This window comes from Hydra viridissima, unplaced genomic scaffold (genome assembly GCF_058129835.1).
Source record: "Hydra viridissima isolate aposymbiotic clone 2 unplaced genomic scaffold, HvirCarnegie_v1 scaffold_1, whole genome shotgun sequence".
Lineage (NCBI taxonomy): Eukaryota > Metazoa > Cnidaria > Hydrozoa > Anthoathecata > Hydridae > Hydra > Hydra viridissima.
The window spans coordinates 28,332,672-28,347,047 of record NW_028324300.1 but is presented as its reverse complement, the minus strand read 5'-3'; the positions used below and the strand labels follow the sequence as shown (position 1 = coordinate 28,347,047).

Below are 14,376 nucleotides of genomic sequence, written 5' to 3'. Positions count from 1 at the left end.
TTTTTGGTATAGTCATGGCTTTTTATGTTTATAATAACTTTCCTGAATAATTTAGGTTAACACCATTAAACAATGTACATTACATCATCGCATCTCTCAACTATTTGTTTTATGGAGTTTAACAATTTGCGCACTGAACGGCTCATATTTGACGCAAGAAGAATTTGTCAAGAAATTATTAAGATATCTAAACAGTGGGCAATAAACTGAATACATTAAAATATCTGATATTTAAAACGTCGGATTTCAACATAAAAAACCTGGACTACAACGTAACACATAAGATATCTTAACGTTAACATAAACTTTGTGCTTTTAAACTAAGTTCTCTCATTTCTTTCTATTTAAAGCAAACGTCGGTTGTGTTGTTTTTTTTTTAACTAAGATGAGATACTAGAGGATGATTAAAGATGATGTAATGGAAGATGAAACAACCTTAGTTACTTCACTATTCCGTTGCTTCTCTCACGTAATTTGGTAGTTGACTGCTCTAGTTTCGGTAAGAGCATTAGTTGCCAGTCCTAGCAACTGAAGATGATGCCTCTGTAGGATGATTTTCTTTTCAGCAAGTAAACATAACTTACCTACCCTTACGTACCACCTCTAAATATGCTTCGTGCAGCAGAGTTACAAAACGGTCATCATTCTAAAAATAAATGGTTTAAATTATGGTAAGAATAATAATTTTCAGTGTCGCTTATTTGACGTACATTTAAAGAAACGAATATCAAACTTCTAAGAACACAAATGAATTACAGATTTTAGAAAAACTATTCGATTAACAGTCCGCTCATTGTTTAAGAAAACAGACAAAGGTTTTAGAAAAATAGTTAAAGTCGTGTGCATGTTAAAATTCATTTCAAAATCATTTCGTGTGTATGTTACAATGAGCAAACCATATATTTAAACAAAACGTGCACTTTTTTAAAGGTTCAGATATATCAAGATTTTATCCTCTCTGAATATTTACATTTCACAAATTTAGCAATACGCGCTGAATTAATTGCAAAATTACGTTTAAAATTTTCCTTGTGGTTGCTGTTTTCATTTCTATTCCCAGGTTTCAAAACAAGAATTTTTATTTCCCAGAATTCAAAATGGGAGATTTGAAGTACACTAGAAACCAATAGAAATTAGGAGCTGAAAAAAGCAGTAAAAAAAAAAAAGCACCTGAATAACATTCAAAAGCGTTTGTTGAAGTTCATCCTTAGAGAGTACGATATCCTTTTCTTTTGTCTTGTTGCGCAGCTGAAATGCTGCAGGCGACATCAGTGAGTTCAAGCAGGAAGCTGATGGTGCTTCGCGACCTTGCTAGAAATGAACAAATTTAAATATTTTTATTAGGACAAAAAAAAAAGAAAAGTGTCAAAAATCCCAAAGAAGCAAGATCAACTAAAGATCAAACAAAAAAAAAAAAAAAAAAAAAGCGAGAAAAAGCAACGATAAAAATCTACTGATACACGAAACTATATCATACTGCATAAACTCACCTCGTTCTTTGATTCGTCTCCAAAAAGCTGAAAATGTGATGCAACGTTACAGAAAAAGAAATATTATTTGGTATAAGAATAGAAAAGTATTCCTCAACGTGGAGGATAACCGAAAAATAACTTCAAATGATACAAAACAGCAAAATATGACAGGGAAATGTAAACAAACCTTTTTTGAAACTTTATTTCCTTGTGTTGCGAAAGTGGCTAAACAGGGAAATAAACAGACTGATGTAATCAGGGAAAAGTTTTAGTAAAAACATATTTTAACTTGATAATACCCAAAGAACAAATAATCAACCTGCCAGCAAAACCTTGTTTTGTCCGTTTGCTATTCCGCTTGGTAGACTCCCTCGTTTTGCGGATTTTGAAGCAAGTATGCTTGGTGATAGAAGTTGAATATGAGGTGAAGAATTTTCCGTCGAATCCTTTTGTGCTGAGAAATCAATATCTGATTTCAATATTTCGGTTGACATATTGTTTGAGGTTTGATTTGAAATAGAACATGTACTCGTAGAATTTGAGTTTATAGCACTTTTGTTTAAAAGTTCAGACTCTAACTCAGCGCACCCAATAACTTTCAATTTGATTTCGGATAAATTTCTAACTAAACCAGGTTGGTCATTTACAGCTAAATCCCCAGCTTGGGAAGAAACGTGTTCATTTTTTTTACTTAAAACCCCATTTGTTTGAGGTTGTGCTGCTGATCTTGTCGTTTCATCGTGAAGAGCATCATCAGTACGCTGCTTTCCATGAGACTGATCACTTTCAGTCCTTTCATTTGTAAAATCTGGAGATACAGATGATTTTTCCTAAAATTTGATTTGAAATGAAAAACAACATTTTTACCATTAAATATTTCATACTACAAAAGAGCATAACTTTGGGACTGTTTTGATTTTACCCCCTTGGTTTTTTGAATCTTGACTTCATAAGTATTTTGTTAAATCAAGTGAAATGTAAAATAGTTTCAGGAAAATTTGAAACTTTTCAGGAAAATGTAACATTTGCTTTTGAAGTTCACTTAAAGTTACTGAAACATTTTGCCAAACTTTTCAATACCAGAAATAGCCAATTCTTTTTCACTTTCATTTCTTTCCATTTCCCCTTCAGAACACAAGCACATTAAATATTTCTTTGCTTAATCACTGTGTACATTTGAAAATTTTCAAGCATTATCACTTAGTGGATATTTTAATGATTTTATATTAAAAAAACATTTTAATTATGCTAATGTTTTTTATGGCCTTTGACATAACATGGTTTTACGCTTGGATATTATGATGTTAACTGGTTTTAAAAGTGTAAAAGCTACCTTGTTAGATAAACAATTGGAGCAGAAATTACTGCTTTAGAGGACATACATTTTTATTGAAAAGTTTTACACTCATTAGGTATATAAATTTTCAAACATATTACATTGGTGTAAATTTCATGCTGCTTGACTATTTTAGCAGTTTTTTAGTTTTTGTTGCTTTGCATAATTCCAGCAGTTTTTTAGTTTCAACTGCTTTGCATAATTCCATAACTTGCATAATTTTGCGATATACTTGCATAATTTAAAAATGTATTTTCTTGGGAGGATTTTAATACATATCTTATCTACTTTACCTATTTTACAATCAAGCCGATTTGAGAGCAAATCTGATTGTTAGTGAGACATGATTTGACTTCAGAGAGGAATGCTAATGAAGCTGCGCACAAAATCAATAGGGATTGAGACAAAGACGCAGTCACAGAAAGGACAGCTAGAAATCTGTATGGAAATGCAGAATTTTTCAAATGTAGAATAGAAAAATGACAGAAAGTCATTGAACTTGAGGAGAACTATAATGATTAAATGTTTTTGAAACCAATAAACATTCAATCTGATCTTCAATGTAATTTTAAGATCAAATTTTTATTTAATTTATATTCTTAGCTTCCAATCAATCAAAAGAAATATAGATCCAAGGTATTTTTTTTAATACAGAAGTGCCAGCTTTCAATCCAGCATTAAATTGCTGCATATGCAAAAAAACAGGAACCAGATCTCTAGTTAGTCAGAATAAAACCTGTGAAGGATTAGTGAATAGGTGTGTAACTTCAGCTGTCATTGACAACTGGATAAGAGCTGAATTAAAGTGCAATAAAGTGTCAGTAGAAGGTCTCTGTTTGTGTAAACTTTACAAAAATATTTTAACAACTTGTTTTTCCAGAATTTAACTTTTTTTGTAACTTCTGGTTGGTAATATTCTTTTAGTGACATTATTTTTAGACAGAGAAATGTAATAAAATGAAAGGATGAAGAAATTCAACTGCAGTTTCCAGTAAAGCGAACTGGAATCAGAAGCAAGAAGAGTTTCAGAAAGAGGGGGAGGGGGTTATATCTTGTTTGACATATCTATTCCTCAACTAACTGGCATGATAATGAAAGAACATAGAAGAATAAAAGAGTCAAAAAGGGAAGATGCAGCCTTTTACACAGACCAGAGACCTGAAAGGAATATGATTAAGACTGTACAGCAAGATGAAGAATTTGAACTGAAGGCTTGATAAAGTCAGGAAAGATAAGAAAGAGTTAAGCATTTGAGTGATAAGAAAAATACAGAGACAGCAAAAGAAGTCCCTCAAAAAGAGAAGAGGAATGTTCAAAGGTTTACCAGATTACAGAGGTCCACAGAGAAAAAAAGCACTGACAAAGCACAGAATGGATATAGCAAGTTTGAATATGAATTAGATGTTAAAACTTGTTTTGATGCAGTGAATGAATGTGATGGTTTTATTTCATTTCCAAATTACAGATTCTGATTCCAAATCAAAAGTATTTAAAATAATTTTGTAATAAACACCTGATGAACTCATCGAGACTATTTCTGCTGTTAGTGTTTAACATAGAGTTGGTGTTGGGCCCTAGTTTGTTTTTCAACCCCATAAGTTTAAAGTTTTATTTGATAATTCACAAACAATTGATTACCTCATCAGTGAACTTTGAATTTGACAGAGAGTTTCGTTTAAGTATGGTTGTTGGCTTCATGGATTGTGGTTGATCAACGGAATATGACTTTGGTATTTTGCTTATCTTTTGCTTTTCTACTTGCAATGGAACGAGCTTTGGACGAGCCTTAATAGTGAAATACAAATAGCACAAAATCAATCCTCTTATTATTCCAGAGCCAAAATCTTGAATAATATTAAAGTAATGGAATTGTATAGAAAAAAAACATAAAAAACAATGACACTGACTTTGAACTCCTCTTTTGCTTTGGAAAACAAATGAAGCAAATCATTTTTAGGAGGCTAAAAAGAAATTTAAAAATGTGATATGAAAAATATATTTTTTAAAATAAGATATAAAGTTATAAACATAAAAATAATGAAAAAAACTTTCATTATATAAAAATTCACTTTCATTATATAATATTTTTATTGCATAAAAATTTATTTCTTTATTTCTTTTTATGTTTATATACATTTTTTATGATGTCAAAATCTTACAAAAATATTAAAATACTTTTTCAATCAATTAATTTCAAATTTTTTTCATCTTTGCTGAAGTTGAAACTTTCTATTTATTTGTATAAATATTTTGTTTTATTGGTTTCTGAAATATTTCTGTATTTTATCATCATTGTTTGGTTAGGTTGAACAATGCTATTTACTTTTTTACATCAAAATAATTAAATTGCATAATGAAATGCCATCAAAGGCTGAAAATTTTATTTTAGGCACAGGGCTAATTATTAAATTATGTTTAAAAACAACAACAAGAAAGCAATAAATTTTTCTTTTTTAAATAATTAACTTTTCTTTTGTTTTCAGGCACAGCAAAATGTCTTACCTGTGGTTCATACATCTTTTCATCAGACAAAGCAAGTTTTAAGGACTTCTCATCTTTTGAAAGCAAAGCATACCTTAGGTAAAATGAAAGAAAACATAAAACATTTTACCTTTATTTTAAATGTTATATAACATGTTATATTACACGAAACATGAACAGTTATTTTCATATACTAGTATTTTACATGTTTGATATAACTTTGATATCAAAGAAGATTTATCAACCAAACATAGCTCAAATCCGCAACTTTTCACCAAAAACCTCAAAATATTATCAAAAAGATATGGTTTGATGGTAAAAACTTTTGAAAAATTAAAAACTAGTAACTATCTTTAAAAATTAATTTAAAACATTTCAATGATTGTTTAAATTTTTTAAAGAATTACTTAAAAAAGCAGAGTTAAAAACCAGGTTACTAAGTTTACCTCATTCCAACATGACGTTTTCCTATTTTGTAAACATTTTAGGATTCATTAAAAAACTCCATTTCTAAATCAACAGCATTTTCATGTGCACTTTTACTCAACTCTAACATTTTTTTTTCAAATATATTTTTTGATTAAAGTTAAATTATATTAAAGGGTAACTAACACTGAAAATGTTCATGTAGAAAGAAGGTGAACACTTTTAGTACAACACAATCACCTAACATATGAAAGATAAAGAGAAAGAAATATCTTATGAAACTCATACTTTGATAACAAACCGCCAAATCTTTCACACTCATCCTCATCGTAAAACCAAATGCCAGAGATTTCACCTATAAAAATGAAAACCTTGAACATCATTGCTAAACACATGCTACCATAATTTATGAACAAAAATGTTTTTAAAATGCAAAATTTGCCTTCATTTTCAAAGAAGAAAACTTTAGCAGATTAGCAACAAGGTTATTAAGATTCCTTATCTATTCCTAACTCAGAGGGGTATTGCCAATCACGAACAAAAGTTATAACTTGGATTTTTCATTAAAAAACAACAATTTGTATATCACTAGTAACTCTTTATATTAAAAAGAAAAATATTTTAAAAAATTAAAATATAACAAATACAATACAACAAATATATTTTACAAATATTACTATTTCTTTAATATTTGAAACACCTTACTGTTTGCAGATTTACACAATAAAAATGGCTTTTGAACCATAAAGTCCATATCCTTTGTTAAAAAAACACGTGCATTTTGGGTGTTTAATCGATTCATAATGAAAATGACAACATATGGAGACACTTTTCGTGAATATAAAAATAAAGCTCCTTCCACTTCAGTTTTATCCTGAAATATAAAATTCAAAACCATGAAAATCAAGAACTACAATATTAAGTCATTTTAAATTTTTTCATTGGTCTATCAAAACATTCAAAAACATTTGGGAAATTTTGCAACTGTAGAACCTTCTCATTTTTGGATCATTACTTTACAACTATACAATAAAGCTTTTTCTATAGTTTTACCATTTATTGAGTTACCATGTTTCTTAAACTTTTCTTTAAATTTTTTTAGACAAAGATACTAAATTCTGTTACTTTGAACAAATTTTTTTCCTGCTTTAAAACTTGCTTGGATTTAAAGTTTTCATATTGAAATTCTGTACCAGGACACTTTTCATAGCAAAGAACCCAAAAATGACAAATAAGAAGTTATTAAAGATGTATAATAAAAGTTGTTTTTATGTTTCAAAATATAATTTTCTATGAAAACAACAAAGCTTTTCCATATGCTTATATACTTCTGGTAGTTTATAAATAGAGAATTAAGTATATTGACTCTCTGCAATACATTTATCTTAGAAAATTCTTTTTTTTTTTAAAAAAAAAAAAAAAAAACATTCTGTCAATATGAAATATCTTTTTAATCAAAAATTGAAATAAAAATAAATAAGTGGTACACTCAAAGTTACAAAAGTTGAAAAATCATAGTTTACAATTTTCTTTTGTTTTTTTACTTCTTGCTAATATTTTAAAGTTTTGTTTCAATTTTCTCTTGCAATATTTTATCACTTTTTAATTAATAGAATATAAAAATTAAGCAGCAAAAAAAAAAAAAATCTGCTTGCATCTAATGAACCTTTACTAAAAATTCAAGAAACTTCTTACAAAAAAAGAAGTTCCTTGAATTTTTAAGTGAAACAAGTAGTTGCAAAAGAAGCAGCAAAAAAGACTTCCATTTCTAAATACTACAAAAAGATGAACAAAAATTGATTTTTTAAATGACATAAAAGATAATGTTAATAAAAAAAAAAACGTTTCTTTACTTTATTGAATTGGATGAAAATGTAGAAGTTTGCTCATTATCTCATCTCTTTGCATTGTTATATTCATGATAGTAATATTTTAAGAATTACTATTTCAATAACTAAAGTTTCTGATGTATGGAGACAATATCAAACCTTTGTTGATATTTGTTTGGATTGGAAAAATCTAAATGCAATTCCTAAAGAAAAACTCATGACATAGCCATCTTCAGATTTTCAAATCTATTACTAGAAATGTTGCAAATAATTTTTGTAAATCTTTTCAATCATCAAAACTTTCAGTGCAACTTGTTCAACGCAACTATGTTTAAAAAAAATTAGAAAGTTAAAGAATTTTTAATCCTGCAGAAAACTGTAGCAGATATGAAGTGGATTATTGACAATAGCAACATTTCACTGGTGTTCAATTGGTACAACAGGTAGCTGTTAAGATCACCCCTGCCAAACAAGAAAAAAGCCACTTTATCTTAGTCTTGACATCACTCTGACACTTACATTTAGAATAGTCACCTGAACCTTCTCAAAAGAATTCTAAAAATTTCTAAAAAAAACCTTCTAAAAATTCTAATTGTAGAGGGAAATTGCATTTAGCTTTGTGACTTTAGTTGCCTTTTCTGTTTTCACTTCAGTGAATTTTAGTTTTTAGCAGTAGATATTTAGAGCTTTTTCACCATCCTGGTATGTCACACATAGTAATTTTTTATGCATTTTTATTTACATGACAACCTATTCATTGTCGTTAATTGTAGCTTACAGATTAAACAAAAACAACACTGAAACTCTAAAATAATAGCAAAAATATGTGAAAAAGAAAATGGTAGGAAATATATATAAATAAAATAAGATAAAATAAAGTAAAGATATAACTTAATGGAAATAGAAATCATTAAAAACATATTTTAAAAAACTTTAAGTTTTTAAATCTTAAAGTTTAAATGTAATGAATGAGGCCATAATTGTGGTTTCAGACAAATTACAGGAAAACAACAATTCCAGTGCTTTAAGTGTTAATCAAGCCAAATAAAGTTATTGGCAGAACTATAAGTGTTAATATAAACTTAAAATATAAGTTTATTATCACTTCATAAGTTAAATAATAAAAAGCTATTTCAGTCTAAAACAACTTTACCAACATTCTCTTTATCTTATGCTGCAATTATCATCATTAGAACTTTATTTGCTAGCTGTCATTTTAAACTTTCATTAACACTATGGCATAATTTTAACTTTTAAACTAAAAAAGTATGGTAATTGATAAAGTAGAGTGTGACAAAGACAGATTAATAAAAAAAAAAAATTTATGTTTTAATCATTTATTAAAAAACAGTGTTGAATATTATCAAGAAAACTTTAAAGGTTCTTACTTTTCTGATGAACTTGATATACTAGTAAATAACTTTGCAAGCCTTGTAATACTGGTAGGTTTAAAGCAGCGTATATACCTATATTATCTTAGATATTGTGTACATGCAGATGAGTTTATTCTTCTAAATGTTTATACTGCTCTTACTTCAATTCAAACTAGGTTTATAAAAACTATTTGCATAGAAACTATTAAATTAACTAAATTTTAAGGAATAAAAGTATATTGGATTTTACTTTTAAACTTGTGTAACTTATCCATATGTTTTTAGTATCAGAAATTTTCCCTACTGAAATTCTATATAGAAACAACAACTAATGTCTGTCAAAATGAAAAGATAAAAAATAGAAATTTCTTTTAAAACTAAAATTGAGTACAATTTCTGTAAAAACTTCTAAAAAAAAAGGTTTTGTGGTTTATAAGCAAAGTTATGATACAAAAATCAATTAACTCTGACATTATAGCTCTATGGACTTGAGAGAACATAAAATGTAATATTTAATATTATATCTATTCAATTTCTACTTTTCTCTATAGTTTGTAAATAATATTTAAATTTTAAACTTCATTTTAGAATTGTCTTTATTTAACAATTCAAAACAATACTAATTAATTATATTCAAAGTGTTCTTAAATAAAAATTACCAACAAAAAGGGTTTTCAGGAAACTTATAACTTTGTGTTAAAAAATTGTAATATAGTTTTTAAAATTATTTGCATGTGATTGATTTTTGTGGACATTTATTTATTTAAGTATTCTATAAGTTAACTGTGTATGATATATTTAGATACACAACAATTTTTTTTGTTAATGAAGGCATTTTATCATTTGTAAGTAAAGTTCATATTGAAAACAAATTTTGTATAATGAATGTTAAAGTTGTTTTTAAGTTTAACTTATAAGAAAATATTTACAATTAAATAGAGCTAACAAAACGGGATAAAGCTGATTATAAAATAAAATAAGCTCACCCAGACATTGGAAGAAGCTTTGAAATTGTACTGGGCGACAGAAGATGCAGTATCAATTATTCGAATAATATCTGGATCATGTTTTTTAAGTGCAGAAAAATTTATTTCCATTTCTGCTTGCGAAGTTTCTGCCATTTTGTATTAATTAGTCATATATCGAAAGACCAAATTGTTTTAAAGTTATCACTGATGTTTACGTAATACCGGCAATAGTCATTCATTTTATTAACGAAGTTTCATTAGGGTAATTTTTATATTGTTTTATTATTTAGATATTCTCAATTGTTATTATCAAGTTCTTAGACTTTTATAATAGAATTATTAGTAAAAAGAAACGATGGTTGTGCGCCATAACAAAAAAAAACGGTTTTACTTTCGATATTTTCTACAACTTTAGCACAGTTAAAGACGAGGGAATGTAGTTTTTAAAAAATTTTAGTCAAAATTTTATATTAAAATTATTTTATAAGTATAAAGTTGGCTTTCGAAGCAGACTTTTTTTGCTTCTTTCTGTCCTTAATTAAAACCATTAAAAAGTTGCTTCGAGAAAAACGTTGTTTTAGTCTGAAAAGCTGATCATATTTTTCTAACCAAAAACCTTAGAAATTGAAAAATGCTTAATTATTATACAACTTAATTATTACATTTTTTTTTTAGATAACTTTTTAAACAAATTTTAATCAAATTTGTTTTAAAAAATTTGGTCTTTCGATATATGACTAATTAATTCAAAATGGCGGAAACTTCGCAAGCAGAAACATGATCCAGGTATTATTCAAATAATTGATACTGCATCTTCTGTCGCACAGTACTTTTTGCCTAAGGTAATCAGTGAAACTAGACTGGAAAAAAATGTAAACTTGCACTAGTTACTTAAATTACATTTAATCTAAAGTTGCCGATTAAATGTCATTAAAGTAATTTTTTTGACGAAGACGAACTACTCCTAGCCGAAAAAAATCTTTTAAAAAACGATATTATAGCAAAATAATTGTTATTTGTCATGATGCTATGACTTAATAGTTAAATAATCACCTTTTCGTTTTTGTTTAAATCAGTTAGCGGCCATCATTACACTTATACATTTTATATACAAACCAATAAGATACATACAATTTTGCTAATTCTGTTAACAGATTCCTGTTAACAGAATTAGCAAAACCTCAAACAAATCCGACAATTTGTGAAAAGCAAAGTTTCAAAAAAATCCGATATATTGTGAGGGAGTTTAGAACAGGAAGAGATCCTTATTGTGGGTTACCCCACAACTATAATTGTTTCATTATTGTTTTCAAAGACTAAGGGAAAAATTATTTTATTAATTATTTTCAGATATTTTAGCTTCAAACGTGAGTGAAATGAGTGTTTCAGATGAAATCAAAATTTATATATATATATATATATATATATATATATATATATATATATATATATATATATATATATATATATATATATAGTCAAAGTAAAGATAGCTTAAATTTAAGAAGAGAATTTTTTACTGTCTTTCTGATCCATAAATTTATATGAATATTTATTTCATCATCTAAATCAAATTACTTTTATATGCAACAAACAAGGTGCAGTATTTCCTCCAATCAGTAAATTTTTTTTGCATTCCGAACAAGAATATTTATAGAAGAATCCTACTCATCAGATTTTTTCTTCACCGCTGCATCCACGATGGCTTTTTTCTTTATTTAATGTGGCAATCTTTACTCTTAAATACAATTTCAAGTCTGAATAGATAAATAAATTTTCTTTCCTCTTAGAACATGTTACAGCAAAATGTAGATGAAGAAAACAAACTGCTTCAAAACGTTTATTATCTGCTAAACATTTTTTGATTTCTTTTGGAAGGATTTAAGGAATGTCAATCTTCATGAGTCTGGATCAAAAAAACATCATTATTATTACGTTCATTAAGCATCTTCATCGAGCATCTCTACGCCTGCGTTAAAAGGATTACTTTCAAACTGATTGAAGTTTTTATCAGTCATTTCATATGCTTTATTATTTTAAAACTACAACTAATAAGAACTTATTTCTTTCGATCACTAAAAGGGTTATGTAATTTATCTAAATTTATTGGATTTTAATTCGTAAAAGACTGTCCGGAAAAATAATGATCCATGGGGTTTTTTAACATATTTTGAGAACAACTTAATCGGTTCTGATTATTCTTTTATTGTTTTAAAGTAAATTTTAATTATTTGCAATATATTTTGTTTGCTAATATTATACAGCTATATTAAAGCTTACAGGAGAAAATCAGAGAGTTCTCTTATGTTTGAACCTAAAAGACGGCAGTTTAAAACATAAAGTTTTTAAAATTTAAATTAAAAAATTTATTTCTGAAATAAAAACTTCAATATATATAATTTACCAACTGGTTTGTAAACAATTTTAAAAAAATAGTTCAATATAATTAAGTTATTATTTTTTAAATGGGAAAAAAAATTATTTTTCTAACGTATTTTTTGCATTTCTTAAGCTCGTAAAATTGGAATTCATTCCGTCAACTCCTCACCGAACTCAACGTTGATTTCATTTCATGAATCTTGTAGAACTTCTAAAAATGATGTTTGGTTATGAACCCTTTGTCAGTATGACCTGTTTGCTAAAACTGTTAGTTTTATGTCAGTAGCGCCACTTATTGTGAAATTATATACCGGAGTTGTATTCCGACATTTAATGGTGATATCTAAATAATTCGGTTTTTAGTAACCCCCTGGGAATACCTCAAATGCCTAGCAAGTTTTTCATAGTTAGCAAGTGTAATTAATTACTTCAGCAAATTTTTTTGATTCACTAGTGCAAATCTGCAGGGTGGTGCATAAATCGCTTTACCATTTTAAAAATAAATTTTTTTTTTGTTATTATTATTATTTTTTTCTTTTCAGGATTAGAGGTGGCGAAATTCCGGACTTTCGCAATCTCTGGATTTCGGGATTGAGAAATTTATCCCCGGAAAATCCCAGAATTAAATAGAAAGCAGAAACAATGATTGGCGGTAAATCATGTGAAGAACGAACTTTTGAGTCATCAAACTCTGAAAAATGATTGATTTATTTATAATATAATCATATTATCAATAAATTAATCGTTTTTCATTTTTTAGTTAACTAAAATAGTTCATTTGCTAATGAACCTAAGTAATTTAAATTATAAAACAATGCATTAAAAGATAACACAATATAAACAAAAGTAATGATTAAAACTGATATAAATATACTTGAGTATACATTAATTATATTTATTTTTGAAAGGACCACCATAAAAAACTGAAAGCGTCAATCATTTCGTCGTTTAATAGCGTTCGATTTTTTGAGCATAAAAACCCAGCCGCTGAGAATGCTCGTTCAGACTCCACGCTTGTTGGCCGAACAGATAGTATATAATCACATGCTTTTTGAAGGTAATTACCTCTTTTGGCGCCACTTTCAAATAAAGGCATTTCTTTTTGAATTTTAGAAGCTATACTTTCTACTCTTATAGGTATTGTTTGTATTGTCGCCAACCCTTTTTCCATAACTTCATTTAATTCTTTACTAATAGTTTTTATCTTATTATCACACTCCTTGCTCGATAAAGTCTCGTTTAGTTGAGCATGACTATCGCTATTCACGTCTGCTGATGTAATTACATCTGTCAAGTTTAGACGCTTTGTTAGGTTTATTATAATTTTTTTATTTTGAGCACTTGTATTTGGTACGAAAACATCTGGGTTTTTCGATGAAGTAAACTGGGCATTATGAAGATAATAAACTGTGCTGCTTAATGGTGTTCTCTTCTCTTTAATTCGGTGACTCAATGTGGCACATAATTGTTTTCCGATTTCCGATTGCTGTTGTTTTATTTTGGTCTACTTAAACTCTAATACAATTTCAGCTGTAATTAAAGTTGTGCCTCGTCAACAAAGTGCTTTCACAGTTAATGGGACTCAAAAGTACTACTAAATCTGGTATGGTTCGATATTCGTTTTCGTTCATCTTAATTGAATCATCAAAATTGAAATCCAATTCTAAATCTAGAAATCCCTTTCTGACACAATATTTTAACTTATCAAATCTTTCAAGCATAAGCAACAAACTGCTCCATCGGGTTTTGCAATTTTTACGTACTTTTGTAAATAATTTTCATTTTTTGTTGGGGATCTTTTAACCATTTTTGCAATTTTCCTGATTTTCGGTCCAATAATTTGATGTTTAACTTAACCTCAGATTAGCAATGCCTAACAAAACAGATAACAAAAACCTAACATTAACAATGAATCGGTCGAATTTCAAATACAATCTTCCTCTTCATAAACGTATTCGCTATTACAATCATCATCTTTGTCTTCATTATTGTTGTTATCTAAACTTGCAAAAACAGTGTTCTCATCACCTAAACTTTCATAAAATTCGAAGCGACTGGCGTCTTTTTTGTAGAGAACTGATATAACTGCCAGCTGTAGAATGTGGGCAAAGC

General features: G+C 27.9%; 1 protein-coding gene across 2 annotated transcripts; it reads right to left on the bottom strand.

Annotated features, from left to right (window-relative positions):
- Nucleotides 1–175: 175 nt before the first annotated feature.
- LOC145192397 (uncharacterized) lies at nucleotides 176–10,093 on the bottom strand. Of its 2 annotated transcripts, none has more exons than XR_016453506.1 (11): nucleotides 9,904–10,075; nucleotides 6,421–6,589; nucleotides 6,004–6,070; nucleotides 5,311–5,383; nucleotides 4,716–4,769; nucleotides 4,447–4,593; nucleotides 1,796–2,302; nucleotides 1,660–1,697; nucleotides 1,491–1,517; nucleotides 1,171–1,311; nucleotides 176–646 (listed from the first exon to the last, which is right to left on the bottom strand). XR_016453506.1 is itself a non-coding variant. In XM_090091022.1 (11 exons), the coding sequence occupies exons 1-11, from the start codon at nucleotides 10,036–10,038 to the stop codon at nucleotides 581–583; spliced, it is 1,428 nt and encodes a 475-aa protein (XP_089947148.1). In that variant the 5' UTR covers nucleotides 10,039–10,093; the 3' UTR covers nucleotides 176–580. The 2 variants fall into 2 exon arrangements, 1 of the variants encoding a protein (XP_089947148.1); XM_090091022.1 differs by having other exon boundaries at nucleotides 1,792–2,302; nucleotides 9,904–10,093.
- Between the last annotated feature and the right edge of the window lie 4,283 nt (nucleotides 10,094–14,376).

Excerpts from the sequence above, each read along its gene's own strand:
- LOC145192397 (XM_090091022.1), bottom strand. The coding sequence starts at position 10,038 with ATGGCAGAAACTTCGCAAGCAGAAATGGAAATAAATTTTTCTGCACTT. Across the intron at positions 5,384-6,003 it reads TTTGGCGGTTTGTTATCAAA|GTATGCTTTGCTTTCAAAAG; the intron begins GTATGAGTTTCA and ends ATTTTACCTAAG. Across the intron at positions 4,594-4,715 it reads AAGCAAAAGAGGAGTTCAAA|GCTCGTCCAAAGCTCGTTCC; the intron begins GTCAGTGTCATT and ends TTCACTATTAAG.